The following is a 27,702-nucleotide window of genomic DNA, read 5'->3' as shown; positions in this document are numbered from 1 at the left end:
CTGCTCTCAGGCCCCACCTACTGCAGCTGCCATTTACCCTGTCTGCCAATTGCCATTACTACCGGCTACAGACAGTGGTGAATTTGGCAGTGAGAGAGACCATAACTTTAGTGGTGGGGGAGAGCTGAGACCAGCTTCTAGCACAAAGCAGAGAGGCCCCGGGCAGCTGCAGAGAAGAGATACAGAGAAACAGTTCAGGAGCAGAGAAATGCATGGTGCAGGGCAAAGGAGGGAGACAGGCTGGCATGAACTGCACCACACCAGATGGAGGGGGCCTGGGGACGCCTAGTTATTCAAGTGCTCTTCAGTATTATAGCTACAGCAGAGGACCCAAAAGATCATGGAATCCAGAACTGATGAAAATAAAGCAAGCTAGGTTCTCCTGCTTGAAAACTGATGGGTCATCTGTTCTCTTCTACCTTGCCTTATAAAATTCTCTTTAGTTGCAGAATTTGTTGGCTTAAAATACAGGCGGACTGTAGGGATTGTTTACCAAGCAGCCTTTTCTGTTGGACTCCTTGTACTTGCGGCTGTTGCTTATGCGATTCCCCACTGGAGGTGGCTGCAGCTTGCTGTTACATTGCCAAATTTCTTCTTCTTGCTCTATTACTGGTAAGTACCTATAATTTTACAGGTGGGAAAGAAAATACAAATGGAGATTTTATTTATTTATTTATTTATTATTTTGATACTCTCTTCAACTGGGAAAATATTCAGTACAATTTTGTTTTTAATTAGGTCAGGAATGAATTATTTTTGCAGACCACTTCATTGCCTCATGGGACTTGTACTTCTGGTTCCCTCACACCCTTCATTGACTGTTATGAACCAGTCCCCAGATACAACCTGGTCTTCTCCTGGCCTTTAGATACTGAGGAAGATTGCATCTTGGAAATTGTAGCTTGGCCAGGGAAGCATGAAGAGAGGGAAGCATGGATTACAACTCCCATTTGCCCATGACTGTGTCTAGGATTGGATGTAGAGATGAATGTTGATCCCAAACAAAATGTTATCAAATTTCTGAAATGAAATGGTTTTTTGGGAACTTTTCACTCTGAAGAAAGTTCTTATATTTTGTTTTTTCATCCCAGCTGGGAATGGACAGAAACACTGAAATATCAAACCTTTCACACAGATTGCAAATTCCATTTTGCCATTTGCTGTGCTTCTCAGATGGGAGAGACCTGACCAGAAGTTTTAAAATATTTCATGCAGGGACCTGTTGTGCCATTAATACAATGTTATAGTCAAGAAATCAAGCACTCTGCATGACTCTTAATTCACCAAGAGGCTGCACCTGAACAGTATAAGACATTCTTTCCCATTTGTCTTCCCTGACACAGGACCCTGCCTTCTCAATAACTCTTGTTGCTAGTTAGCCCCTGCAAACCTGTACCATACGAGACCAGCACTGGGAAACTAGCTTGGTTCTCCACCCTAGCAGGGTAGGACATTGGCCACTGGGAAACTATAGTAGCATTATTAAGAGATAGGATCAAGCAACCACATTCGTATCCAGCATGCTTTTTGCTCACTCCCTCCAAAGTTGGGTGTTTTTAGATCCGGGGGCTTTGATTAGATCCAGAGTGAGGGATCAGCTGTAAAATTCACACTACATCTGGACTAGGAATCCTTATCACCTACCATGCAAGGAGCTTGTGGGTGCTTCCAGCTCTAGCTGTGAAATCAGCATCTCAGATACAGATAGCTCTAAGTGGCAGGTGGGGGGAGAAGGGAAGGTGGTCTGTATTTCTTAAAAATAGTTACTCCTGTTCAGGCTAAGTAGGTATTTATTAATAGTAAAGAATACTGTACTCCCTCACGTACACATGTCCCCAGATAAAACATACACCTGGTTTCTGGAAGACAGAATGTAGGAATAAAGGGTTTTCCAGAGTCATAGACCACTGACAAGAGTGCTGGTAAATTATTCTAAGAATATCAAGTGTTTGGGCAGTGTCCATCCCAGGAAACAGTCTACCATGCCAGGACATTCCTGCTACTTCACCCAGACTGGCTTCTGGGGTGCTTCATGTTGCCAGGAAGACTTACTATGTCACACAGGATTAGGCTCCAGACCCTTGCAAGGGCAATAGCAAAACTATGAGTTATTTACTGCAACTCAGGGATGCCATGCCCCATTGGCTGGATGGATGGGTGATATGGAACAAGTATATAGGCCAGATCAGGCCCACAGACTGGCCCCGTGCTCTGGGCACGGTACACAGGGCCAGTCCGGGTATATCTGGTGCCCAGGCCCCACACGCCACATACAGCACAGAGGGCCAATGTGATGCATGCCACATAGGATGACCACCTTTTTAAAATGTAAAAGCGGCACATGCACATGACAGCCCCTTTGTCCCACTCCCAGCAACCCCAAGCAGCCTTGAATGCTGCCAGCCTGCAAGGGGAAACCCATCGTTTCATGATCCCTGTGTTACACTGCAAATCCGGGACAAATGCTGTTCCAGCGTCACGTAGCCCAGGACTGGGACTTGAGGTTTGCATTCCAGGACTGTCCCACCCAGTTAGGGATGGGGGGTCATCATAATGGCACGTGCTGTGTGCTGGTCCAGACAAGACTCAGAGGCAGCATCACAGGCTGCATAAGGCTCCATTCCACTTTCTGAGCCAGACGCAAGTGGCTGCCGTCGTGGCAGCTGCATGATACACACACATGTATGCTTCTTTTCCAGCTTCCTGACTTAAGACACACACCCCAATTCTGGGGGGCTGATTTTTGGGGAAAGATACATATTTTATGTGAGAAAATATGGCAGGCTCAAACCTCCTATCAAATATTTTCTTTACCTTTCAGCAACTATCACAATTAAGAACATTTTAACCATTTTGAATATTTACAGACAGATTTTTTTCTTTAATATTATTTTCATAGTTGTTAGGGGTTGGAAGGGACCTTACAGATCATTGGGTCCAGCCCCTCTGCACTTGGGATGAATACAGTGAGCTATTTTTGTCTAAAAACCAGGTGAGGTGTTCACTCAAAAGGGGCATACAAGAGGTCCCTTCTGACCATAACATCTATGAATCTATGAATACTTAAGGCAGCAGTTCTCAACTGTCTTGAACTCAAGGCACCCCTTCACAACTTTTGTGAATTAAACAGCACCCCATTTCCAAAGGTGATGTATTTATTACAGTCCCTGCCTCCTTGCAAACAGGCCAGGCAGTGGGGGTGTGGAAACAGCCACGGAGGGAGAACCTGAGACAGCCCTTATTGGCTTATCTCCTCACACTTCTACAGCACCCTTCAAAGGCTCCTGTGGCACCTCAGATTCCTTAACTGAGAATCATGGGAACTGCCACCAGTCAACCCAGATGTTCAGGCACAAATTCACATTTGTCCCCCAGAGTCAAAGGCACTTAAGCATGATGCCAGGCCACTTCACTCCATTGCATACTGCTGATGACACACTGCTGCATCTTAACCAGACTAGCCTGACAGGCTGCTTGGAACAGGCAGATCTTTGACTTTTCTAATAAGCCTGAGGGTAGATGACCATCCACAGCTACCAAGGACTTCAGCTGGATTTGTGGTTTTTCAAGACCCCTTAGATGCTAGCAAAAGAAACTCAATTCAGCTTTAATACTCAAGGACATACTTTGCTTCAACATGTAGCTGTGTATGGTTGCTTGTGTTGCAGGTGTCTGCCAGAGTCTCCCAGGTGGCTGATCGCTCAAAAGAAAAATGACAAAGCCATGAAAGTTATTAATCGCATTGCCAAGGGAAACGGGAAGAAACTCCCTTCCTCTTTTCAGGTGAGAGTGTACTTTATTTGCAGAGTACACACTTACAAATGATACAGTAGGTTTAGGATTGCTCTCAGTTTGGAACAAGGGGCAATTTGACAAGCCAAAGCAGTGAAAACTTATGAAGTCAAGTGCTTATAATTTGTAAATGTTCGGGATCTTAAAATACCACACACAGTGAATCCCACATCAACATCCCAATAGACACAATCTTCCTTTCTTTGACGTATCAAGCAATATTTTAACAATCAGATCACATGATGGACCAGTTCTAAGACATCTTTTGTTCAAGGGTTTTAAAAGTACATGGCTGCATGCAATGAAACAGATTTGGTACAGACAGACAAGCTGGAGGTAAGTGTTTTCTCCCGTTATTTTGGTTACTCTGCAGTCAAGCCCTTAATTGGCAAATGACAAATCTTAACTACTATGTCCTTGCATTGATCCAGAGAAAAATGGACAAGGTACATCACTCCTGGCCCTGACCCATCAACCCCATACTCCTGTTTAATATCCCTCTTGTTCTCTCTTAGAGTCTTATCCCTGAAGAGGAAGATGGAGAGAAGTATAACCCTTCCTTTCTGGACCTGGTCAGGACTCCTCAGATAAGGAAACACACATTCATTCTGATGTACACGTGGTAAGGGACGGTTAGGCAATATTGCCATTTCAAAGTGCTAGATTTCCAGAGTTGGTCTGAGCCTGTTCCCCTTCCCCTCCAACCCGCTTTGGCTCAGTTCTTTGAATGAATTCTCTTCAGCAATTTGACTTCACCTGGGTTCTGTCTCTGTCCAGGTTCACAAGCTCTGTTTTGTACCAGGGGCTCATCATGCACATGGGAATAGCTGGTGGGAACATTTACCTGGATTTCTTCTATTCTGCTCTTGTTGAATTTCCGGCTGCCCTCATACTCATCCTTACAGTTGATCGAATCGGCCGACGCTATCCCTGGGCAGTGGCAAACGTGGTGGCAGGAGCTGCCTGTCTGGCTACTGCTTTAATCCCAGAGGGTGAGTTATCTAAGCTTTCAAGTCAGCTAGTCCATGCCAGTGTTAGCCCTTGGGGCCACATTGTAGTTTTGCTCTAGACATGGGAAAAAGAAACCCCAAACCATTTTTTGCTGTAACAACCACATCTGTGTTGCAATTCAGTGCAAACAAAAGCAACTTCCTCCCCCTCCACCAAAAACAAAAGCAAACAGTACTAAACATCTTTTCCACATCCAGAGTTTTTCTGATGTGAGGCTTGAGAAATGGGGCATCCTGAACTGCATTTCCCACACTGCGCCCACTCGGCTGTTTAATTCTGTGTCATTTTTACATAGCCCCAAGTTTAGAGTAGTCAGCAGAGCACCAAGCTTTTGTGGGCTTATACATGCACATGAACAGAAATTGAGAGAATAGCTACACTGCAAAGTCCCTCCCCAGCCACAGCAGTCCTGAGCATGCCCTGCTCACCTGCTCCCACTGGCACGCTCCAAACCTGGAAACACGAACAGCCAGACCGTTCTGTGTGCTTGACAGTCTGGGGCTGATGCCAGGAGTCTCAAGAGTAGCTGTAGAGGGGCCTCACTGGCACATATCTGAGTTTAGATTATGCTTGGAAACATCCCAACTGGGATGTGCTGCCATGGCAGTGTAGGCATGCCCTTAGAGACTGTCCAGGTACAGTTTGTTCCCTCACTCATGCTGACGCCAGAGCTAACAAATTTAAGATGACAAGCAAGCTCAATGACAGACATCAGTCCTTTATGACATTTAATCTGTTCCTGTCTCTCTTCTGTTGCTCCAAGGGCACCAGCCCTTTAAGGGGTACTGCAGAACATCTTCCCTGAACTTTTAATTCAAGAGAACAACTATAGTAATAGCAATGACCACAGCAGCCAAACCAAGGGCAGGAAAGGACCATCTTGGTCACAGGGCCCACTCCCCTCACTAGCCATGGTCAGTGATGAGGCACGGTAGGGTGCTATACAAGGAGACAGTCCAATGTAATCTACTGGATGCCATATGTAGCTAAAATGCAAGGATTTCTGAGTCCTAACCTTCACTCTGCAGTTATGCTGGGTGTGAGGCCCTGGGGGAGCTTCTTCAACCATTCCCTTCAGTCTCCTTACTTGTCAAATGAAGGATTTCACTTTTTCTACCTCTCACATCCTGTGAGGGTGACCCAGCAATTACAGACCTCTTAAGTAGCTAACGGGCATACAAGTCTCCCTTCAACTGTACTAAATAAGGAAGCAATTAAATGCAACATTTCTTACCAGTGGCTGAAACATTGGAAATCACCACACCTAAAGCACATGGTATGTGTGGCAAGACCTGACCAGAAACTAAAGAAATGGGAACTATTTGCTGGAAATGAATTGGGAACACAGGTGTTGGCACACTGGCTTGCTTACAGCTGCATCACTGGGTACATGTGAAGGGTATCATCCAGCAGACAGTGAGACAAGCAGTGCAGATGTGGCTCTGGATAGAAGCCAAGGAGAGCTTCTCTAGGGCAGGGTACTTACTGAAGAGGCAGAGTTGGATTTTTGATGAAGAAAATAGCTAATTGTTTATTTTTACTGTGATCAGGGAAACAGGACTGTGTGTATATGTTCTTTTGTATATAAATAGGATTGCATCAAAGAAATTCTTGACTCTTATCATCTTTCCCTCTTCTTTTGGAAACAGCTTGAGAAAGCCCCAAATACTGTTTAGCCTCTCAGACCACCAAGGAACATTAAAATAAATTGTTTACTGAGCAAGACAAAGTTATCCATATATGTTCCCTCAACGGTTCCTATACTGTAGTATTACCATTTACTAAATTCAGTCTTTAACAGTGCTTTATGACTTGACGGGAAGAAACCAGCCAGTAACCTAACTCTAAAGCATGTGCTTTCCTTCCAGATCTTTCCTGGCTAAAAGCTACTGCAGCTTGCTTAGGCAGAATGGGAATTACAATGTGCTATGAGATTATTTGCCTAGTAAATCCTGAATTGTACCCAACATTTCTCAGGTATGTTTGCCCATCCTTCACTTAGACAGTAGAGAAGGTTAAATGTACAAATGCAAGGGGTCTCTGCTTGCTCAGTCCAAGATATAACAGGGCCATGTTAGAGCCACAACATTCAATTCAGTGATGCATAGAAGTGGGAGTATCTATCAGACAAAAGAAATTCAATTTAAAAATAAAATATGTAATGTTGAATAAGACACCCGTTAGCCTAGCAAACACTGCATGGACAGGTGGAGCAGAATGTTCATGGAAAATGTTTTAATTTCCAGAAAATGTAAAGTAGCACTGAGATGGCCACAAGAAGCTGCCTGGAAACCACTGATGAGGAAGGGGAAGCTGCAGTCCATGCATTGACCAAAGAAAGTGATTTTGTATTTGGAAAATGGGTGTAAAAACAGAATTTCAGATGTGCAGGACAGCAGCAGAGATGACATGTGACAAGGCCATAGATGCAGGGGTAGTGGGGGGAGGGCATGCGGAGCGCTGGAGAACAGGGATGGGGTAGGAGGAAGGAGAGGGACCCAGGGTCTCCACTCTCTTCACTTGAAAGGCAGCAGCTGCTGCTTCCCTAACAGCAGAAGCTTGTGCTGCTACCACTGAAGCACAGGTGCCCCGTTCACATCCTGCTCTCTGGGGCACAGCTGTGCCACCCAGGCAAGGCCTCCTGGCAGAGGGGAAACATCATTCCACCTGTTCTCCTGCTCCACAGATACACTGTGGGGCATAGGACCACATAGGGCTTCTAGGGACAGGCAGGGGCTGTGCAGGGCTGCCCTCACCATGGCAAATACATCTGGAGGAAGGCACCCCCTCATAGTCAACACCTGGGCCAGGTGCTCTGTTTGCCCTGCCCTAGTTATGTTACTGATTCTCTGGCCCTGCCTCTTCCATGCCCAGTTTACGCTTCTTGGAAGGACAAGGGCCGGAGAGGTCTCTGTAATGCATTATAAACCATCCCACTCCTCCAGACTCTCCCTGCAAAAAACCACCACAAGAACCAATACCTCATTAAAGAAATGAATCATAGAATTAAGATCAGCAGACCTTACAGACATCTTGTCCATCTCTATCAATACAGGATTATTCCTCCCAGAATATTTTCCAATTCCTTATCTAGTCTGTTTCTACCTCCGAAATTCAGGGGCTTCCCATCCTCAGAGAAGAAACACTTGATACTTTCTGATGCACTTCATTGGAAGATCTTCCAGATACCTCACCCCTATTTTCTTGTTGTTAATGGTCCCCATTGCTCTAGATTAGTAGGCCAATAAGAATAAGGTCTTTTAAAATCCCTTTGTATTCATTTTTAAATCTTTTCTCTGAGGTTAGCAAGTCTTTCCACTTTATCATATATGTGAATTCATTTCCTACCCCCCGCCCCGAACATCTGATTAATGCCTTTTTTCTTACTACATCTTGATGGAGACATATCCATTGTCACATCCAACAGGCTAGATGCAGTCCTCCTGGCATTGTTATCAGAAATGCTGTGCCTAATCTTCCCCGTGCATTGTTAAAAACTGTTCAGCAGCAAATAGCTAGAGAACCCTTTTAAATATGATTAAAGTTGAGAAAACTTTTCAGGTGCATTTGTTTTCCAGGAATCTGGGAGTACTTGTCTGCTCTTCCATGTGTGACGTTGGTGGGATCATAACACCATTCATCGTGTACAGATTGGCAGAGATCTGGCATGAGCTGCCACTTGTGGTTTTTGGTAAGAAATGTATATCTTTTTATGGACTAGACACATTTTTTATATCCTAGACATTGGGGTGGGAGGAGACTAGACAGCTCCAGGCAAAAGGATTCAGGTGCGGTGAAATCACATAGCTTGACAATCAATTAGGTATGGGAAAGGAGTCCTTAAGTACTAAGAGACACATTCTGTCCTTGGCACTCTGTTGTCAGGAAAGGATGTTCCCAAACACACCTGCCTGAGCCTGTAAAACCCAGAAATGCAACAGGGAAACTGCTCTGGAGGCATCCCCCTCAGCCTCTTAATAAGCACACTGGAGACAGAGCGGCATCACCATTACATTTCTGGGGTTGGGACATGCCCTCCCATCCGAGCTTGTCAAGGATGAAAGTAGGCATACCTCCAGAGACAGACTGCCTCCTTTGGGTTCTCCAAGTGGTGTGAGGAGCCAAAGCACATACAAGATTTGGGTTTTGAATTTCTTTTCTTATGTCAGAAAAGTAACCTTGGTAACTACAGCACTCACCTGAAACATGAGAACTCTTAACAAAATCCCACCTGCAATCTGTATTTCTTTAAGATGTGTTCACTTAGCTGGGGCCACTGAGACTCAATCTATAATCATTAGAGGTAATTATTCCTCATCTGTTTAATGCTCATTAACATCATCATCCCTGCTTCAAATCTAACACTTTTGTCTTTGTATTTTTGAAGCTGTGGTTGGTCTAATTGATGGTGGATTGGTGTTGCTCCTACCAGAGACCAAAGGAAAAACTTTGCCCGAGACCATTGAAGATGCTGAAAATATGCATAGGTACAGTGCTATGCAGGCTTCCCTATCTCCCTTCCACCTGCAACTCATAAGAGAGAAATTATACCAAACCCACATCAGGAATCACAATAATACTGTACTGTAAAGCTGCAGGGACAGGAATCTGTTTTAATTGTCCAATATCCAAAATACAGTCTAGATCAGTGGAGCCTGCAACATTTTTAGATTCATGGCACCTCTGGATAGACTCACAGCACCCATCAGAAAATGCCAGCTATTAGTGTTCTTTTTTTTTTTTTTTTAATACAGAAAAATGGCAGAAACTTTTCTGTTGCAAAGCATTCAGGAAGACCACAGTTATGGATTTCTGTTTGAAATCTATGGGTTTATCTTGTGAATTGTGTTTGCAAACCTAACGGGACTAACAGTATATATGGCACCCCTCCAACACCCGTGAAAAGATCTCAGTGCACTGTGACACCTTGATTGAGAATCAGTAGTCTAGATCATTCTCAGCTGCCACATCCTTGTGTCTACTACGCATGTTATTCATTTCAGCATGGTTATTGCTGCTCTGACAAAACACCACAGTACTACCCCATTGCCAGGAACACTGGAACAAGAAAGAAAGGTCATTAGGTGTGTTTTGGATAGCAGTACAAAGTCTCTGAACTATATGGCATGATCTAATCAAGCTCTATAAAATAATTAGTTGTCTGAAAGGAAACTTGTTTTATGTGGAATTTGAAAAGCTGTAACCTTGGTATCACTTGTTCGGTGTAGTGACGCACATAATTCTCACCTACTGGGAGGCTGCTCCCAGCTTTAGTCTCTAGGTGTACAGAATGAAGGTTTCACTGGCAGAACAATACCAGCTGTCATGGGCAAAAAGGGGAATAGTGAAGAGTTAAAGGTGACTTTTGAACCCAATGACTTCATTTCAGTGTGGTGCCTTTGTAGTAGAGAAGTGACCTTCCAAAGACCGTGGTTATTTTGGGTAGTCAATTCCCCTTCTCTACTGCAGCATGGCAAGTTACATAAAAGATGTAAAGCCATTATTCCAAAACAAAAAGAAAAGACTGTTGGTGAGATATATTGCAAGTTCAGAACCCAGGCAAAGAAACCACACTTGAGGCTGAGCTTTTAACTCTGCAAAGTAAGGTCAGGTTCTTGGCTTTGCTCATTTAAAATTGCCCTTATGCAGGAATTTTGTAAGGCATTTTGGGAAAACTCTTCCCTCTTGCGTGTCAAGCATTGTCCTGTCTGCATATGGGAGAAAGAGAGGCTGTTAAAACTTACGAATACCATGGATTAATTCCCTCAAATGGTGTGAAATAAATTTTGCTCCATTGACATGAATCATCCCATGCTGATTTTTTGTATCAGCTGCAAATGTGTTTGTATATCAATTAGACATGGCTGTGGAGTATGGAGAAAGAAAAAAAAGAACGAATGAAGAGCTAGGTAGTACTTCTGTCCCTACGAGAAACTATTTATATGGCGGGATGAATACAAGACAGCCGCAGCATTTCTTTGAAATTATTGGTAGAATGAGTAGAACAGACAATTGTTAAGGACATCCTACATTTCCCATTTTCAGTCTCCTCAGCCCCAAGCTTTGCAGCAGGGATCTAGTTTGGAAAGAATTTGGACAAGCCTTTGGAAACATTGCAGCTTGCACAATATCATGTTCTTTTCCTCCTTTCTTCCACAGGCAAGGAAAGAGCAAGGACAAAACCATTTACCTGCATGTTGTAACAACAGAGGTTGCACATAATTGAGAAGTGCTGCTCCCAAGACCTGTCTCTGATGGCAAATTAGGACAGAGAACCAAGCATTCATCTGGTAAAAACTCTCTATTGTCAGAATTCCTTTTATTCCCTTCTGAGAATCCTGGCTATACAATCTTCAGTCAGTATTTCATAAATCTCAGCCTTTGGATCACTCTTACACCCCAGAGCAATTTCCATAATGCGGCTAATATTCAACCAACCATTTCTGGCCCCTTCCTGGCTTCAGGACTTAATTATCTATCAAAATTTGAAGATGATGCAAACACTGTAGGGCAACCAGGAAGATAAAGAGCCAAACTGGGAAGGGACTTGGAGAAACAAGAGCAGTGTGGAGGGCTGCAGTTCAATCAGAGTATGGCAACCTCTTCAGAATGCATGCACGTACACCAGCAAGTGTGCAGTACTAAGAAGTAGACCTCATTGTATTAAAGCAAGCTCACACTTAGATGGTTTCATTTTCCTAATGTAAATTTCTTGGCAGAACAAGACTCCCTTTTTATCACATGGGTTTGAACCATAGGGTAAGTGGCAACTGTACTTCTGAGCAACTGGAGAATTATGACAATAGGACTTTTTGAACTTGAAGGACTCCTCTCCCTCTCCCCTTCTAAATTGTAAAAGCAAGCCTGGTCTTCCCTTGTATAATAATCCTGATTACATCCATCAACTCATGTGGGATTTAATTTGTGGGATTGTGTTTCCTTTTTGACCATTTCCAGTTCCAAGATGGAATTCAGCCCCAAAAGAAGAGTCTATGATTCACATAGAAATATAACAACAGCAACAACAACATGGGGGATTATTCCGCACCTAAACCAAGAGAAACTGTTAAGAGCCCTTAAAAGAAATATCTGATGACCAAAAATGTTACAACAAGAGAGGTTCCTGCCCAGCCTATCCATTTCAAGCATCCTCTGTGGAAAGGAAAGAAGTGAGAACACATATAAGGAAAAGTCTTTGAAAGCTGTTTTCTTTGCTACTGGAATAGAGACTCAAACATACTGGGTACTAGCGCTCATGAAATAATAGACTTTCTTCAAGGCCTGAAGAGTGCAACTCTTGCCAATCAATCCCTTGTGCAGTAAGTTTGTATCTATATCAGATATTAAACAAATGCTACTGGCATCAAGTTGCAGGATGATAATTTGGTTGCCTGTAGTTGAGGAGTTCCCTATTTCTGTGGGCCAGCGTGAAGGAATGAAAAAGGAAAGAAATCAAAATCACGTACCATAAAAGCCATGCTAGGTGATGCTGTGATGTCACAGTTAAGCTTACTTTGGATTCCAAGGTTTCCACCCCATGTAGCATAGGACCTAGCAACACGACCCTCAGTGTTGGGAAGGTTTTGCATACCTTATACTCTGGTACGAACATCTGGAGACGTTCCAAAGTTGTCCACTCCCTTGAGTCTCAGGGCATCCCAACTCCCACATCTATAGTAAACTGTGTTCAAATTTTTTGCTGGCATGAGGTCAGGAGAAAACTCTAGACAGGTATAGAATGACCCATTACCTGTTTCTAGAAAAGACCCAGAGGGGGATGTGAGATGCTTCTTCCTTCGCCACAGCCAAATGAGAAGAGAAATTTTAAATTTTTCTGCCTCGTTATGTGCCTCTCTCACCCAGAAAAGGAACTGCCGAGGCCAGGGCTCTTCTGTTAGGGAAGACTGGAAGAAAGACCTATACCAGAGTTACAACCTGGGGAGAAGAGGTTAAATATAGCAGCCTTTTCCCCATCCACTTCCCTGTCTTCCTTTCTACCTACCTTCCCAGCTTGGACTCAAGTTTACCAAAATCCCAAGGCTGGCAAGGATTATATTTCAGGATCCTGATATGGGGGGGGAAAGACTGAAGGAAAAATCCCCATATTTGGTAGTTGCTTTCCTAGATCAGCTGAAAAGCTGCATCGGTGCAGAATAAGCAGCTTGAATTGGCTGCATCAAATAACCAAATGTTTCATGGCGGCATCTACTATTTACAACTAAAGAAGTGGGCTTGTTATGGCAGGTAGCACTGAATGAGGCAACACTTACTTTCATTTTCTTCTGTGACTACTTTTAAAGCCTCTCCACCCAAATCCACCCACAAAGCAGGTATTAACTGAAACCATACTTGCATCACAGATGTGATTAAGGCTGATGATGACCTTTCTGGCCATCTCACATCCCAGGCCTCTTTTCCCACTTTTAGTACACACTCTTTTCAAAATACAAAACACACTGGAAGTGAGAGACCTACAGAGGATTATTACATTCTTCAGGTCAGATTCTCTTCCTCCTGTTAGGTACCCAAGTGGACTTATGCACATAAGAGTGATTCTATTCCACCCTGCATAAATCCCTGAAAAATGTTCATGCACAAGGTGGGTGGGGGATGACTTTTTTTAAAACTATGTATATACCCTTGATTACGGAGTTAGACCCAAGGTACATCCAGTCCAGTATCCTATACCCATCAGTTGCCAATACCAGATGCTGGCCAAGCAAAGAATTTTTGAAGCTGGCAGTTATAGAATATAACTCACAAAAGAAGTTTCTTCCTAACTCTCATGCAGACTGTCATATGCAGACTGAAGAGGTCTGCCTCTTTCATGTGCTGTCTTTACGTTGTGGTATTCCTTGGGTAAATTAAGTTCGATCAAGAAATTTGTTTGAAGGGACACTGATGTCCATTTACTACTGGCCACCTGAACGCAGCTACAATTACAAGATAGTCCTGCTCACTTAAGCCAATCAATGTTTTAACACACCATAAAGATGCACAGAGTTCTTCATCATTGGTATGGCTATGCTCTAATGCAATCAGCATATCTACAACAAGATCCTCATTCCTGTGGTAAATACAGAGGGGTATAATATATGGTTTATCAATAAAAGTACATTAAATAGCTTACACGGCACTCCAAAATGCCACAGGAAACTATGCAATTCGTACAAATGTGTAATTTTGCTACAGTAAAACCTAGAGCAGTCACCATTTACTGTATACCAGGAGAGCATGACTAAAGATAACAAAAGCCAGGTGCAATTAGGTGGAGTTTTGTGTGTTTTAAAGAGATTGACTTACCAGATTCCATGAAGAGTTGTAGGTATTTGGTTGGGTGCCCAGCACAGAATTACAGGAAATGGAATTGCCTTTCCCGTTATAAAACAGTCATTAGAACTAAATACCAAAACTGAGCGGTGACAGCAGAAGTTAGAGGCATACTGAACCTGCTCTGTGCAGCTCTTGCTAAGATATATCTGGGTTTACATAGATGGATATATATGGTCAGGGATTTTTACATTCAGCCTTTAGCACTTGTTAAGTTATTCCTCTCCAGGCTCAGCTGTTTTCATTGTGCAATTTTCCATTTTGTTTTTTAGCACATAGCTTTTTTCAACACATGCTCCCTTCTATAAATCAGTAAACTAGATAGCATCTGGAACAAAACATATTTGGGTTAGTCGTGTGAGCTCCTATTGGTGGGCATACAGCAGAACTCAAAATTAACTGCAGCTCAATCAAGGTCATTGTGCTGCCACTGCCAGTTGTGCTAAGGGTCAAATTCTATACAGCATGTGAGGAATTTAGCAGGAGTCTTCAAGCTCAGCTGCAAGCTCCTCTACCTAGGGGTATTATGATTATTATACATTATTAAGTGCCAATAGTGTGCGTCAACCTGTACAAGCACCCCAACGTGCTTGGAATCCAAGAGACAGGAACAGCGATGGGACACATTGGACATGGCCCTGGTCCACTACCTGTGAACATAAGAATCTTCTGAACTGGGAAGGAGGGCTGCTGAGCAGACCAGAAAGGGAAAGACTATGTTAGAAAGAGGGAGATGGAAGTGAAAAGGACTTTACTACTTTCATTCTCAGCAGATTGAAAAGGGCAGGAGGGATGCAAGCTGTGATGGGAAATCTAGGCCGGACTGGAGTTGTGTAGAATATCAGATATTTTAGTTTTGCTTTTCAGGATGAACTGCTAGGCTGGGCAAAAGCTGCCTTTAGTCAGGACCCTCAGTCATGATTGTAGCTCTCCACCTGATACTTCCAAGCTGGCAATTAACAGGTGATCCGTTCCATCAAGTCATCGTGCTGAACAGGAACTATGGTAGACTATGTCAACAGGCCCAGAGTGACTTCATTATGACATGCACACTGCTATCAAATCACAACTAGCTTGTTGCTTTGCTCCTTTCAGCTGTCACTGGTGACCTACAGTGCTATTCAAGGCTCATGTTACACAGCCTCCATGCTTTGGAACTCCATCAATCATTCTTAGACCGCTGGGGACACTTCTCATTCCTATATTCCTCTGCAATGAGAACAGCTGTTTCTGAGTCTGCCAGCCTAGCTGAGATTTAAATCTGAGTGAATCAATACTATATTCAAATCAACATTATTAATTGTTACCATTCTGAGTGGGGTCTTGGCATCACTTACAGTTCTGATGGGGATATAAGTTTCAGGTGTCATACTTTATCTCTTTCAAACACTTGCAATCTACCTGCAATTAGATTTGGAATTGCTCTTCACCCACATCCCTGAATTCATTTTTCTAAAAGCACTGCTAGCTTCAATCCCTGCTTCCTTGAGCTGAATGAAAGGCTCATTTGTTTCTTTTTAAACTCAAGGGCAAATATTGAGGACTTAATTGTCATTGAAAGCCAGATGCCTCCAGACTGCTCTGGTATCAGTTAAGTTATACCCTTTTAAGATGCCTTTCCATTGTTGAAGTAGTCTAAATGTAAAAAAAGAAACCTGAGAGAACTTTCCTCAGATCTTTGTATTTACATCCCTAACACAGAAGAGCAAAGATGATCGCTCCCTGTAAGCTACTGCTATAGGCCCCCCCATCCGAGTACACTCGTATTGGCTGCCGGCTGGGTTTCTGAATTTGTTGGTTCTTACTAATGGAGTTTAATGGATTCTATACCAAAGAGGTAGGAAATGTTGTCATGAGATCAAAATGTTGCGTAAAGCCAGCATTTGTGCACGAGTCAACATCATCCCAGGGTGATGCATTGTTTCTTAAAGCAGTGTGCCTCAGATCTAATTGTATGGCTCAAGTTCTTAACATTATATCCTTTCTTTAGAAGATAGCAATGGTCAAGTGATGTTATTTTCTGGTGCTTCTTTGAATTGTTGCAGAAAAAAATGTCTAAGTACAAATATGATACAGGAAATCAGACTGGGTAATTGTAATCATTCCTTGTGGCCTTAAATAAAAACCTATGAATGTGCTCCATTTGAAAACTTGTCTAAGTCTATCCCCATCATGCAGTTGGCCCAATAAAAGAGATCATCTACAAAACTCCTCATCTCCAACCTATTATGTATCATTGCTACATGGATAAAATTTGACACAAAATAAATCCCACCAAATAGAAAAATGACAATTTTTCAGAAGTACCTGTGTAAGTGCACAGTAGAAAATGTGTTAAATGCCATAAATAAAAGCTAAAAATTCTCAGTTGGAGATCAGACGGGACTTTATTGCATTTTTCCTAGGAAAGTTTGACTTCTTACAAAAAAACCACAAACTCTTTGGGGGAGCAGTTAGATCAAATCAGGAATTCTTCTGTTTCTTCAATACTGAGTTTAAAATTGAGGAGAAATTTGAAATGAGTGAGTAGAAAGAACCCAAATACTTGTAAAAAGAAGTCTGCACATTTATCTTTTTTTTTTTCCAAACAGGTCAAACAATTTTAATTCAAAGTTGAGAGAACTAGCACAGATTAGTCATCCTTAGGCATCAGCTCAGATTAGTGATCCCACAAGATCAAAGACAGGCAACCCTTTCCTGCTGCAAGCCAGAATGACCCTGGGTCAGAGCTGGGCAGGCACGGGTTAGGGTTAGGGTATACCTTCCCACCTCACCCCCATGGCAGCAGAGGCAGAGCACCCACAGCCAAAGCCCGCCCCCACCCCCAAATGCTGCCACAGCTCCATGTCCGTGGGCCAAAGTTTGCCAACCCCTGCACAAGAAAGGTGCTATGTGTTACTGCAATTCAAGTCCTTCATATGCAACTTTTGGATTCTCAGCTGATGAGTTATCACTGAAGTGTTATTAATGATTAGGGTGCCTTGCTTAACCAGTTATTTCTTAAAACAAGGGTTCTCTAAAAGTGGTGTAAAAACTATGGCTGGCCTGCAGAGTACTTGCTCATTGAGAGGAGGTTGATCACATACAGGTGGGTGCCTCTAGACTTCCATTTGATAAGCAGCATTAAACATACACGAAAAAAGGCATACATGTAATCCTGGTCCTGTGAAAGTCAGTTGGAGTTGTCCCAGTAATTTCAATGAGGACTGAATTTTACCTGCAATACCTTAATTTCTATTTTTCCATGTGAAGAGGTACTGATGTTGCTAACACGATTTTATATGAAAGTGAAGTACACCAGCCAGGTGAGGGTGGCTTATAGGCAAGGGGTCTGAGACAAACATCTGGGACAAGAGTTGCATGGATTCTACCAGGATGAAAGTCATACAAGGACTCAAAGGCAGACAAGTGTGTACATCTGCAAGGCTTGTATAAAAAGTTTCAAAGCCACTGTCCTAAAATATAAATTAAAATATGCTGAGAAGAAAGGAGGTAGTGATAGCTTGCTGAACTTCCTGGGCAACAAAGCAGGGGGAAAAAACACCTTAGACACATGGAATGAAGGATCTGAAAGCCAAAAAAAGAAGAGAGAGGCAAGATGGTACAGTGCATATTATTTAAATACTCTTCTTTAACAGTGTGCCAGAGTCCGTAAGGCTCCTAAATGGACGCTCTCTCCTCAGCTGTGTGCAACTTCTGACTTTTGAACATGAAGGTATATACTTTTTTCCACATGACTGCCTTGCCTGCAGAGAGGAGACAAACAGAGGCATCACGGCAATGAGGAAGTGAAGAAAGAGCATTCAGTATCCAGAACATAAGTTAACAACCAGAACTATAAAAGGCTCAATAAGGAAGGAGTTTCGAAAGTCCTGCTTTCAAATATGACTTAGACTCTCTATAGATGAAAGTCTCAATGGGATTTGGCTCTTAACTGCTCAATCCACTCTTGAAAACAGGTTTTTTTGTACTCCTAAGTGATTTACATGCTTTGAATTTTTTGTCCAACAGCTAAACATGTCTATACACCTGTTCTGCAGCGGGAAGGGGGATGTTTTAATTAGAGAGGTTCCTGGACAGCCACTCTAATTAAAACAGCTCACTGTCACATGTTTTAAGTCCCAGCATGTTTCAAAATGGCTGTGGACTGCTTTATCTAAAGCTCATTTAATGAGGTTTAGCTAGAGCGCCCTCACAGTCATTTTGAAACACGCGAAGGCTCAATACACATGAGGCTGGCACGTTCTGATCAGAACACGAATGAGCACATCTGTAGGCACTTACTTGAACGGAGCACGCTGCAAATTTTGGTTTGTCATTATGTAATCAAGTACACCCTGCCAGTTAGTAACAACATAAAGATATGTCCGAGGCCCCAATTCAGCAAGGTACAGATGAACAGGCCTAACCTTTTTCATGGCCACGGCCCTCTTGATTTCATTGCAACTCCTATATAATGGGCATCCTCTTCCAAAACTTGCTGACGCAAGATTTAGATGTAGACGCATATTCAGCAGTAATACATAGCATACTGAATGGCTAATAGCTTAAGCCACAGAAAAGGTAGCTTCGCATACCATTGCAAAGAGGTGCCACGCACATCACTTGAGTCTCGTTATGGATTCAATAATCTGAGTTCAGGTTCGCCTCTTGTCACTGACCTCTATGCTTCAGGAAAATGAGCAACTTTTCTGCTTCCCTAGAGATTAAAAATTTGCTGTGCCCTCTCAGTACACAGTGTTTATTTACATTCCTAAATACCAAATGTGACTGAGATCACAGGTCCTCCATAGAAACCATATTGCTTTTTACACATCATATGGGTAAGTAGGTCTTGCAGCTGGGTTCAGAATGCAAAGCCATTCTCATGACCTATGTTTATTGTTCCCAGAGTCCTGGGAAACCAGATCTCTCCAGTGCAAAAAGTGGGAGGGTTTGAAAACTGAACATGAGCTTCTTGTTGCCAGCAAAGAATCCCAGCATACCAATGGCCTGGAATTTGGTTATCTTCTGAGGCACTCAGTAAGTCCCTCAGAGTTTGTCTGCCTGTTCCCTAATGTCAGCAAAATAGCTGACATTAGACCAATGATTCTTCAGCAGAGTGTCACAGCACCCTGGGGTGCCTTGCAATCCTTTCAAGGGTGATGCAGTGTGCCATGCAACATTTTCACACCTAACAGTGCTAACACGATTCACAGGACAAATCCTGAGATTTCAAAAGGAATCCAGAGTAAAAAAGAGTTTGCTGTGCTGTGGTTTTGGAGAACTTTGCAACAGAAGAATTGCTGTATTATTTTTCTGTAGTCAAAAAAAAGAGTGAAAACTAAGAACTGACCTTTTCCGTGGGAGTGCCTTAAGTCTAACGGGCAGTAACAAGAGGTAAAGCGCTGATCGACCTGGTATTGGCTACTGGGGATGACCTAATCAGTGACCTAGCGATCGATGGGAAGCTGGGTGACAGCGACCATGCGCTGATCACCTTCACCATCCACCGTAAAGCTGGCAAGTCAGTCAGCAACATGGAAGTCCTTGACTTCAGGAAAGCCGACTTTGACAAGCTCAGGAGGCTTGTCAGTGAGGCCCTAAGGGACCATGACCCCAGGGAGAGGGGAGTTCAAGAAGAGTGGTTGCTCCTCAAGGGAGCGATCCTCAATGCACATGCTAAGTCTATTCCATCTCAGAGGAAAGGCAGCAAGAGGGCACAGCAGCCCCCCTGGCTCTCCAGGCATCTACCAGACTTCCTGAGGCTAAAAAGAAAGGCCTACAAAGGATGGAGGACGGGATTCACTTCCAAGGAGGATTATTCTGCACTGGTCCGGTCCTGCAGGAAACAAACCAGGAAAGCCAAGGCTGCAACTGAACTCCAACTAGCTTCAAGCATCAAGGACAACAAAAAGTCCCTTTTCAGATATGTGGGGAGCCAGAGGAAAAGTAAGGGCAACATTGGACCCCTGCTGAACCATATGGGACAGCTGACAACTGACGCCCAGGAAAAAGCCAACCTATTAAATGGGCACTTTGCGTGAGTCTTTCATCCCACGGGATGCCCATGCCCACTACGGGACAGGAAGGTCCAGGTGAGGGAGATACCCTGCCCTCCATTAATGCTGACCTCGTGAAGGAACACCTTGAGAGGCTGGATACCTTTAAGTCAGCCAGCCCTGACTATCTACACCCCAGGGTACTCACAGAGCTGGCAAGCATCATAGCCCAGCCCCTGGCACGGATCTTTGAGACCTCCTGGCACTCTGGTGTAGTGCCCAAAGACTGGAAGAAGGTCAATGTGGTGCCTATCTTCAAGAAAGGGAGGAAAGCGGATCCGGCTACCTATAGGCCCATCAGCCTGACTTCTATCCTGGGGAAGATCTTAGAAAAGTTTATTAAAGAGGCCATCCTTAATGGACTGGCCAATGCCAACATCCTGAGGGATAGCCAGCACAGGTTTGTTGTGGGTAGGTCTTGCTTGACCAATCTCATTTCCTTCTACGACCAGGTGACTGATCACCTGGACAAGGGAGAAGAGATTGATGTCATATAACTTGACTTCAAAAAAGCCTTCGATCTGGTATCCTATGATCACCTCTTGGCCAAATTGGCCAATTGTGGCCTTGGGTCCACCACAATCAGCTGGCTGGGAAATTGGCTCCGTGGTTGGACCCAGAGGGTAGTAATAGATGGAAGTCACTCATCATGGTGTCCTGTGACCAGTGGGGTCCCCCAAGGCTCTGTCCTTGGACCCATACTGTTCAACATCTTCATTAATGATGTGGACATTGGAGTCAGAAGCAGACTGGCCAAGTTCACCAATATCACCAAACTTCAAGGCAAAGCATCCACGCCAGGGGAAAGGCAGGTGATCCAGGCTGACCTGGACAGGCTCAGCAAATGGGCAGATGACAACCTGATGCTGTTTTACACCGAAAAATGCAAGGTTCTCCACCTTGAGAAGAAAAACCTGTAGCATCCTTATAGGGTTGGCAGTGCTACGCTGGCTAGCACTATGGAAGAAAGAGACTGGCCACAAGATGAACATGAGCCTGCAATGCGATGCTGCGGCTAGTAAAAGTAACCAAAACGCTGGCTTGCATCCATAGATGCTTCTCAAGCAAATACAGGGACATCATTCTCCCCCTGTACTCGGCCTTGGTGAGGCCACAGCTGGAGTACTGCATCCAGTTTTGGGCTCCACAGTTCAAAAAGGATGTGGAGAAGCTTGAGAGAGTCCAGAGGAGAGCCATGTGCATGATCAGAGGTCAGGAAAACAGACCTTACAATGACAGGCTGAGAGCCATGGGACTCTTTAGCCTGGAAAAGCGTAGGCTCAGGGGTGATCTGATGGCCACCTATAAGTTTATCGGGGTGCTCACCAGGATCTGGGGGAACGTCTGTTCACCAGAGCACCCCGAGGGATGATGAGGTCGAACGGTCACAAACTCCTGTCCTGCAAGACCGTTTCAGGCTGGACATAAGGAAGAATTTCTTGACTATCCGAGCCCCCAAGGTCTGGAACAGCCTGCCATTGGAAGTGGTTCAAGCACCTACATTGGACACCTTCAAGAGTAAATTGGATGCTTATCTTGCTGGGATCCTATGACCCCAGCTGACTTCCTGCCCCTCGGTCAGGGGGCTGGACTCGATGATCTTCCGAGGTCCCTTCCAGCCCTGATGTCTATGAAATCTATGAAATTAACAAGACAAATGCTCAGTAACAGCACTGGCTTTACTTTTGGAGAACTTGTAAGCATCTGCCTTTTTCTCCCCCGTGCTATATGAAAAAAACCAATCAGTATTGGAATAAAGAAGGAACTAATGCCAAAGGATTGAGTGTCATGCATTATGAAGAAGGATGCAAATACTCAAGATTAAGAATGTTATTAATAGCAAGTGTGTGAGATTTTTGTAATGTCATTAGACAAATGTGCCAAGTACTCACCATTAGAAACATAGTATTTAGCAACCATGTGCAAAATTACCTTTGACACAGTTTACATGACATTTCCTTACTTAGTGCCCTGAAGTAGAGCACAGTATAGATGCCACAAACACCACAGTCATTTTAATGACATTAATATACCTTAATTTTAGCTTTACCCATTATAGCCCTTTATATTTCAAAAACACTGAAAAGCTTGAGTGTGCTACCCAACTTACCTGCACAAGTTTTCCACATCATCAATAGTCTCAGGCAAAACTCGTCCTTTAGTCTCAGGCAGAAGTAAGACCAGTACCCCAGCAATTAAACCAACAGCAGCTTTGAATTTAAAACACATGCAAGGACCAAGTGAGAACACATTATACTACACGTCACGTCCCTGGCTGCAATAATTGTCAAATGAAATTAAAACATAGGATTTTTAATGAAGTAAACAATCAATTTTTCCTCTAGAGAGACAACATGGGTACAGAGTTTCTACAGTGAAGACATGTTCAGAGGACGTGGCAGTGCTAGAGAAATAATTATTGATAATATAATCTAATTGTAATCTAGGCACTGCACTTAATCTCAGACAGGAAGAGGTGCATAGGAGAAGTGAATGCACACTTGTATGACATGAAAAGTATTGGGTTTCTCCACTATTAAAGTAACAAGATGTTTATTTGTATATTATATATTGGATGTTATAATATAAATCTTGTTACCTTAATACTAGAGAAATCCAAGGCTTTTCACAGTATGGGGTGAGGGGGATATATGGCGGGGGGGGCGGGGTGAGGTGAGGGTAATCAGGATATACCAACTGAGAGATTAACTCACTCTCTCTCTCTCTCCAAGTTCCACTGTAAAATATATATGTAAATTCAGTGCAAAAATCTCCTAAAAAATGCCCTTCATTAAAACCCATTCATTGTCTTCCACAAAATCCTTCTAGAAACAATGCACTAGTGCAATGCTTTAGAAATATTGCCATATCTAGCCTGAATTTTTGACCAGCTGGTCTTCAGGAAGCTCACCTGGAGCTCTGAAGAAAGTTATTTTTAAGTCCATAAACAATTACATGGGTGTCTAATCAACAAAGAAACTATTGAAAAGGCTGACATATAGCTTAGTCTACCCTTACAATCCATCACATATGCCAGGTAGATACTACGTGAAGTTCAAGTACCTTGTCTCAACAAGAAGGTAACAAATATTATAGAAATGGGACAATAAATCAAATGAGTATTTTCAACAGACTGAAATGTGATCAGACTCTTGGTAGATTTCACAGTTCTCTTCACCTTGTCAAATCAACATTTGCTCTGCAACTCTCTTAAAATATGAAATAAACAGCAATTAAAACATAAAAGTGGATTCTGAACATATAAACAAGCTGGAAGCTAAGAACTAGATACTCACAATGTGAAGATTGTGAAAAATGGAAATTATTACACACATGTTTACACACACTTGCAATAAGTCTCTTAGGATGTTTTGCAAAAGTATCGTTAATGTACTTGAGAAATGGTCTAAAAAGTGAGCATAATAATACTTACTGAAAACTATAAGGGGAAGCTCGTGCCATACATCTGCCAATCTGTAGACGATGAATGGGGCTATGATCCCACCAACATCACACAGAGCAGAGCAGACTGTTACACCAAGGTTCCTGATTAAATAGCAACGTATTTCATTTTATTAGTCTGGAAAAGTCCCATAGCTGGAATGAAGCTAATCAAAACTGTAACCTAGCACACAGAATGCATTCTGTAAATCAGCAAGAAGTAATGCAATATCACAATAGAAGCAAAGGTCCTGATTCTCTACTACCTTGCATGAGATTAAAACCTTACAACAGCAGTGAGAGGGTAGCATCTCTTGGGCAGAAGCAGAAGCAATTATCCAAAGTTAAAAGTTGTTGAAAATCAGATTCAAAGTGTCCAGATAAAAGATATAAAAGTGAGCTACAAGACATTTTTAAATGAATGTCAGAATATAAAAATGGCCCATAAATGAAAGCTTCTTTAGCTCTCTACATAAACTGTATATGCAGAATGTCATTTTACATACAAAGTTTCTACATCTCATCAACTAAGTTCAGATTCTTTTTAGTTCCATTTTATTTTTTATGGTGAATCAGAGTATTGAAATGCCTCTCAGCCACTCTCCCACTGTTCTGATGAGGTTTAATAGTTTTGTAGAGATTAAGGTCAGAAAGAAGCATTAGGTCATCCAGTAGAACCTCCTATACAATCACAGGCTGCTACATGTCACCCAGTAACCCTTTTACAGAGCTCAGTAGCTGGGCTGGACAAAAGCCTGTCCTTCATTCAGCTTCAATTTGAAAACATCAAGAGAAGGAGAATCTACTATTCCTTTTTAAGGTACAAAAGGGATACAGATCCACCAAAATATTAGGAGCTTTTAAACTTTAGTCCCCTCAGACATCCCAGAATCTTCCCCATCTACTCTTTAATCCAGTCCTAGGTGTTCTTCCTACTGCAAGAGGAATTTGGAGAAGTTACATAGTTAATTCCTGCACTAACTTGCCTTTTAGTCAATTTTCTAAGTCATCTGTTTGTGTAATGTGCTTTAGACATTAAGTCTATTGTTCTGAAGCATATCTGTACCAAGTTACATTTTCTTCCAATATTATCTACCAGTTTTAACAGCTGCCTTTCGCACCAGAATAATGCACATACCTGACAAACGTTGGATACAATTCTACATTTACAAAGCAAACCATCTCGAAAGATATTGTAATCCCCATTCTCCCAATGCAAGCTACTATCACTTTTAGCCAGTGTATATCTGCAAAAGAAACAAATTTAATTCACTTAAGTTGTTTTTAGAGGGCTCGTTTTGGGGATTTGTGCTTCCTGTGGGGTAAAAGCATTGAAACAATATTGTTTTAGTTGATCCATAATCCCACTTTAGATGTCATTTATTAGTTCAGGTGTGTTTTTTGTTGTTGTTGGTATGAACCAAATTTTACTTGTAAAAATATTTCATTTGGCAGGGGGTGGAGTGGGGACAGACTTTTCCTGTACTCACTAGTGATGCAGAAAACAAACACACAGGAGTTTTCATAAGCCTTCCAACCTGGAACATAGCTTGATAGATGAATGGCACCTCCAAGAGATAACATTACGGTAATGTGTTAATGAAACCTCCAGTAACTCACCCTCTGGGATTAAAGCTGTAATAAGGCAGGCAGCTCCAGCCACAAAATTTGCTGCAGCCCATGGATAACGCCGTCCAATTCGATTGATTGTGAGAAGAATAATGAGGGCGGCTGGAAATTCAACAAGAGCAGTATAGAAGAAGTCCAGGTAAATGGTCCCACCAGCTAGTCCCATGTGCATGATGAGCCCCTGGTACAGAACAGAGCCGGTGAACCTGGGCAGAGAACAGAGTCCAAGCTTCTTAAAAGATGATTTAGTCACAGAACAGAGACTTGCTTCTTCTTGGAGCATCTGTAAACAAACTTTCTAAAGCCAATTAGCTCAAGGAAGTGAACTACAGCTCTAATTTAACAGTGTTCACAAAACTCTAGGAGCATGAGTGTGAGTGTGGGAAGAACAGTAGAGGAATGTTGGGACAGAGGAACTGGAGGTCAGGTCTACAACTTATAAATTAAAATGGTTATTCAGGAGTTAAATATTGAATGCGGGCTGGGTAGCATAAAATAAACTTTAAACGCCTCCAGTTTACTCAAACTTCTAATCCCATGCTATGATTGTGGGTTTACAATTGAAATTATGTTTATGAAGGTGTTTCAGAAACTAACAGCAAAATGGCTGTCTGTGTCCATGCTGTATGTCTGCAACAAAATGGGAAACTACACAGCAGTGAAAAACACTGATAGCAGCAATGTCAAATGCATCTATTGTTTACATCAATACAGAGATGCAATGTGGTCCAGTAAGTGATCACTGAACAAAAGGCTGTGTCAAGACAAGTGAGTACGTGCCTGTTGCAGCATCTCAAAGCAATTTGAGATGCCACAAGAGGCACGCTAGAAACAAAAATAGTATATTTGCAGCATAGACTCTAAATTTGATACCAGGAAATCCAAGTATCAAAACAAAACATGCTGAAGCTCCTGGGACATGCCCTGAAGCAACTGGAGGCTGAGTCCTCCAGAGAGATGCTCTAGCACCTGGGCAGAGCATCTTTATGCCTGCCACGTGCCCCTGCTGCTCCAGCAGGCTGCCTCAGGAGTAGGGCGAGGCTGGCAGTAGCAGCCCCAGCCCAAACCCAGGCAAGCAGGGATGTGGGGGTGGGGGGGATTGTGTGGGGGTGGGAGAGACTATGTGGGAGGAGTGGATCCACCACCCCCACTGCAGGTATGCAGCCGCTGCGGCAGGAGCGCTGGGCCGTTGGGGCACTCACGGCCCACTCCGGGAAGAAACCCTTGACAGCATGTGGTGCCACCTGCAACCCGGGGGCTGACCATGGCACACGGCACTGACACAGTTTGCTGGTATGTGCCCTCAACCAGAACCAGGCTGGCTTTTGCTGCCACCTAGGCTCCCAGCACCATATGCAGAAGTTGCACACCAGCAAGCCAGGCTGGGTCCTGCCTCCATGTGCCCTGGTGACAGCAAGAGTCAACCCAGTTCTGCCCAAGGACACACACCAGCAGGCCAGGCCAGTGCCATGCACTATGTGCATCCCCAGGTCTCAGGTGGCAGTCAAGGGGTCTCTGCCAGGAGCGGGCCACAAGCGCCCCAACAGCTGCTGCTGCAGGGGGGGAGGGCTGTGCACTGTGCAGGGGGGCAGGTGGGGGACCCATCTCTCCCACAAACCCCCACATAAGCCCTACACCTCCTAATCCCACATCCCCCGCCACATCTCTCACCCTACATGCCAAGCCTCCAGATGGGATGGGACCTGCTTGTGGGTACTGTGGCTGCAGGGGCATCTGCCACACTGCCCCATGCCCACAGTCTGAGAGGACAGGTGGAGGTGACAGCAGGGGTGAGACCGAGACAGAGAAGCACTCCGGGTAGAAGAGGCCACCAGGGGAGCTAGGCTTAGAGCCCCTCTGCCCCCTAGAGCAGCCTATGCAGGGGAAGGCCAGCCTGGAAGGGAAGGGGCTTGCCCAGCCCAGTCCTTGAGCCCCAGTCAAGGGCTTCCCAGTAACAGCAAGGAGATCTCTGGGGCCTGGGCACAGGGAGCAGAACAGCAAGAGCTGGCCCTCCTCCGAACCACAAAGCAGCGGGTAGGACAGCTGCAGCCAGACCCATGTCCTGGTTCTGGGACAGAGCTGCTGCCAGGAGGGAGCTAGTGTGGGGCAGGCAGGGGCTGTGGATCAGGAGTAACGGGCACTGGCAGGGCTATGGGTTGGGAGTGAGGGGCAAGTACGGGGCAGGACACTGGCATCCCCGTGCTGCTCATGCTCAAGGCCCATGCCCTTGCCCCTTACTCCCAAGCCACAGTCCAGTGCCCAACATCCTCCTAAGTGAAAAGGACAGGGCAGTTCTGATTTTTCTATGATAAAAAAAACCAAAAGAAAGTGCCAAAGCACATAATTTTTATACACATATTTATAATTCATTTTATGATGATAGAGGCACTGGTAGGCTTCCAAACTCCTTTAAAATTGTAAACACATCTATAACCCGGGTGGTGGCCCAATAGTTGCC

The 27,702-nt window shown here is 43.7% G+C and overlaps 2 protein-coding genes and 1 long non-coding RNA gene across 5 annotated transcripts in view; 1 reads left to right on the top strand and 2 right to left on the bottom strand.

Annotated features, from left to right (window-relative positions):
* Positions 1-14,100, top strand: part of LOC149873311 (solute carrier family 22 member 2-like) — a 44,325-nt gene extending 30,225 nt beyond the window's left edge. The window contains exons 4-12 of one of the 2 annotated variants that reach the window (XR_016441777.1): positions 444-612; positions 3,669-3,783; positions 4,308-4,414; positions 4,570-4,784; positions 6,672-6,780; positions 8,382-8,494; positions 9,191-9,290; positions 10,963-11,093; positions 11,761-14,100. Coding sequence is in view for 1 of the 2 variants with exons in the window: in XM_090042436.1 (XP_089898562.1) it covers positions 444-612; positions 3,669-3,783; positions 4,308-4,414; positions 4,570-4,784; positions 6,672-6,780; positions 8,382-8,494; positions 9,191-9,290; positions 10,963-11,029 (995 nt within the window). In the remaining variant the exon portion in view is untranslated. Of the gene's footprint in view, positions 1-443; positions 613-3,668; positions 3,784-4,307; positions 4,415-4,569; positions 4,785-6,671; positions 6,781-8,381; positions 8,495-9,190; positions 9,291-10,962 lie in introns of both variants that reach the window. The other variant, XM_090042436.1, reaches the window with a different exon arrangement.
* LOC149873310 (uncharacterized) overlaps positions 1-16,435 on the bottom strand; it is a 50,068-nt gene extending 33,633 nt beyond the window's left edge. Inside the window, exons 1-2 of one of the 2 annotated variants that reach the window (XR_016441783.1) lie at positions 14,107-16,435; positions 4,637-4,857 (exon numbers count right to left, since the gene is read on the bottom strand). This is a non-coding gene — a long non-coding RNA (uncharacterized LOC149873310). The remainder of the gene's footprint in view (positions 1-4,636; positions 4,858-14,106) is intronic. The other variant, XR_016441782.1, reaches the window with a different exon arrangement.
* A 71-nt stretch (positions 16,436-16,506) lies between these two features.
* The window catches only part of LOC149873309 (solute carrier family 22 member 2-like), a 29,011-nt gene continuing 17,815 nt past the window's right edge, over positions 16,507-27,702 (bottom strand). Inside the window, exons 7-11 of the mRNA XM_090042420.1 lie at positions 25,236-25,450; positions 24,754-24,862; positions 23,608-23,720; positions 22,285-22,384; positions 16,507-17,879 (exon numbers count right to left, since the gene is read on the bottom strand). Of these exons, the coding sequence (XP_089898546.1) occupies positions 17,813-17,879; positions 22,285-22,384; positions 23,608-23,720; positions 24,754-24,862; positions 25,236-25,450 (604 nt within the window). The 3' untranslated portion in view covers positions 16,507-17,812. The remainder of the gene's footprint in view (positions 17,880-22,284; positions 22,385-23,607; positions 23,721-24,753; positions 24,863-25,235; positions 25,451-27,702) is intronic.

Source organism: Crocodylus siamensis, chromosome 1 (genome assembly GCF_052110815.1).
Source record: "Crocodylus siamensis isolate JL-2025a chromosome 1, ASM5211081v1, whole genome shotgun sequence".
Taxonomy (NCBI): Eukaryota; Metazoa; Chordata; order Crocodylia; family Crocodylidae; genus Crocodylus; species Crocodylus siamensis.
The sequence above is the reverse complement of the archived record's forward strand: the minus strand, read 5'-3'. Positions and strand labels throughout refer to the sequence as shown.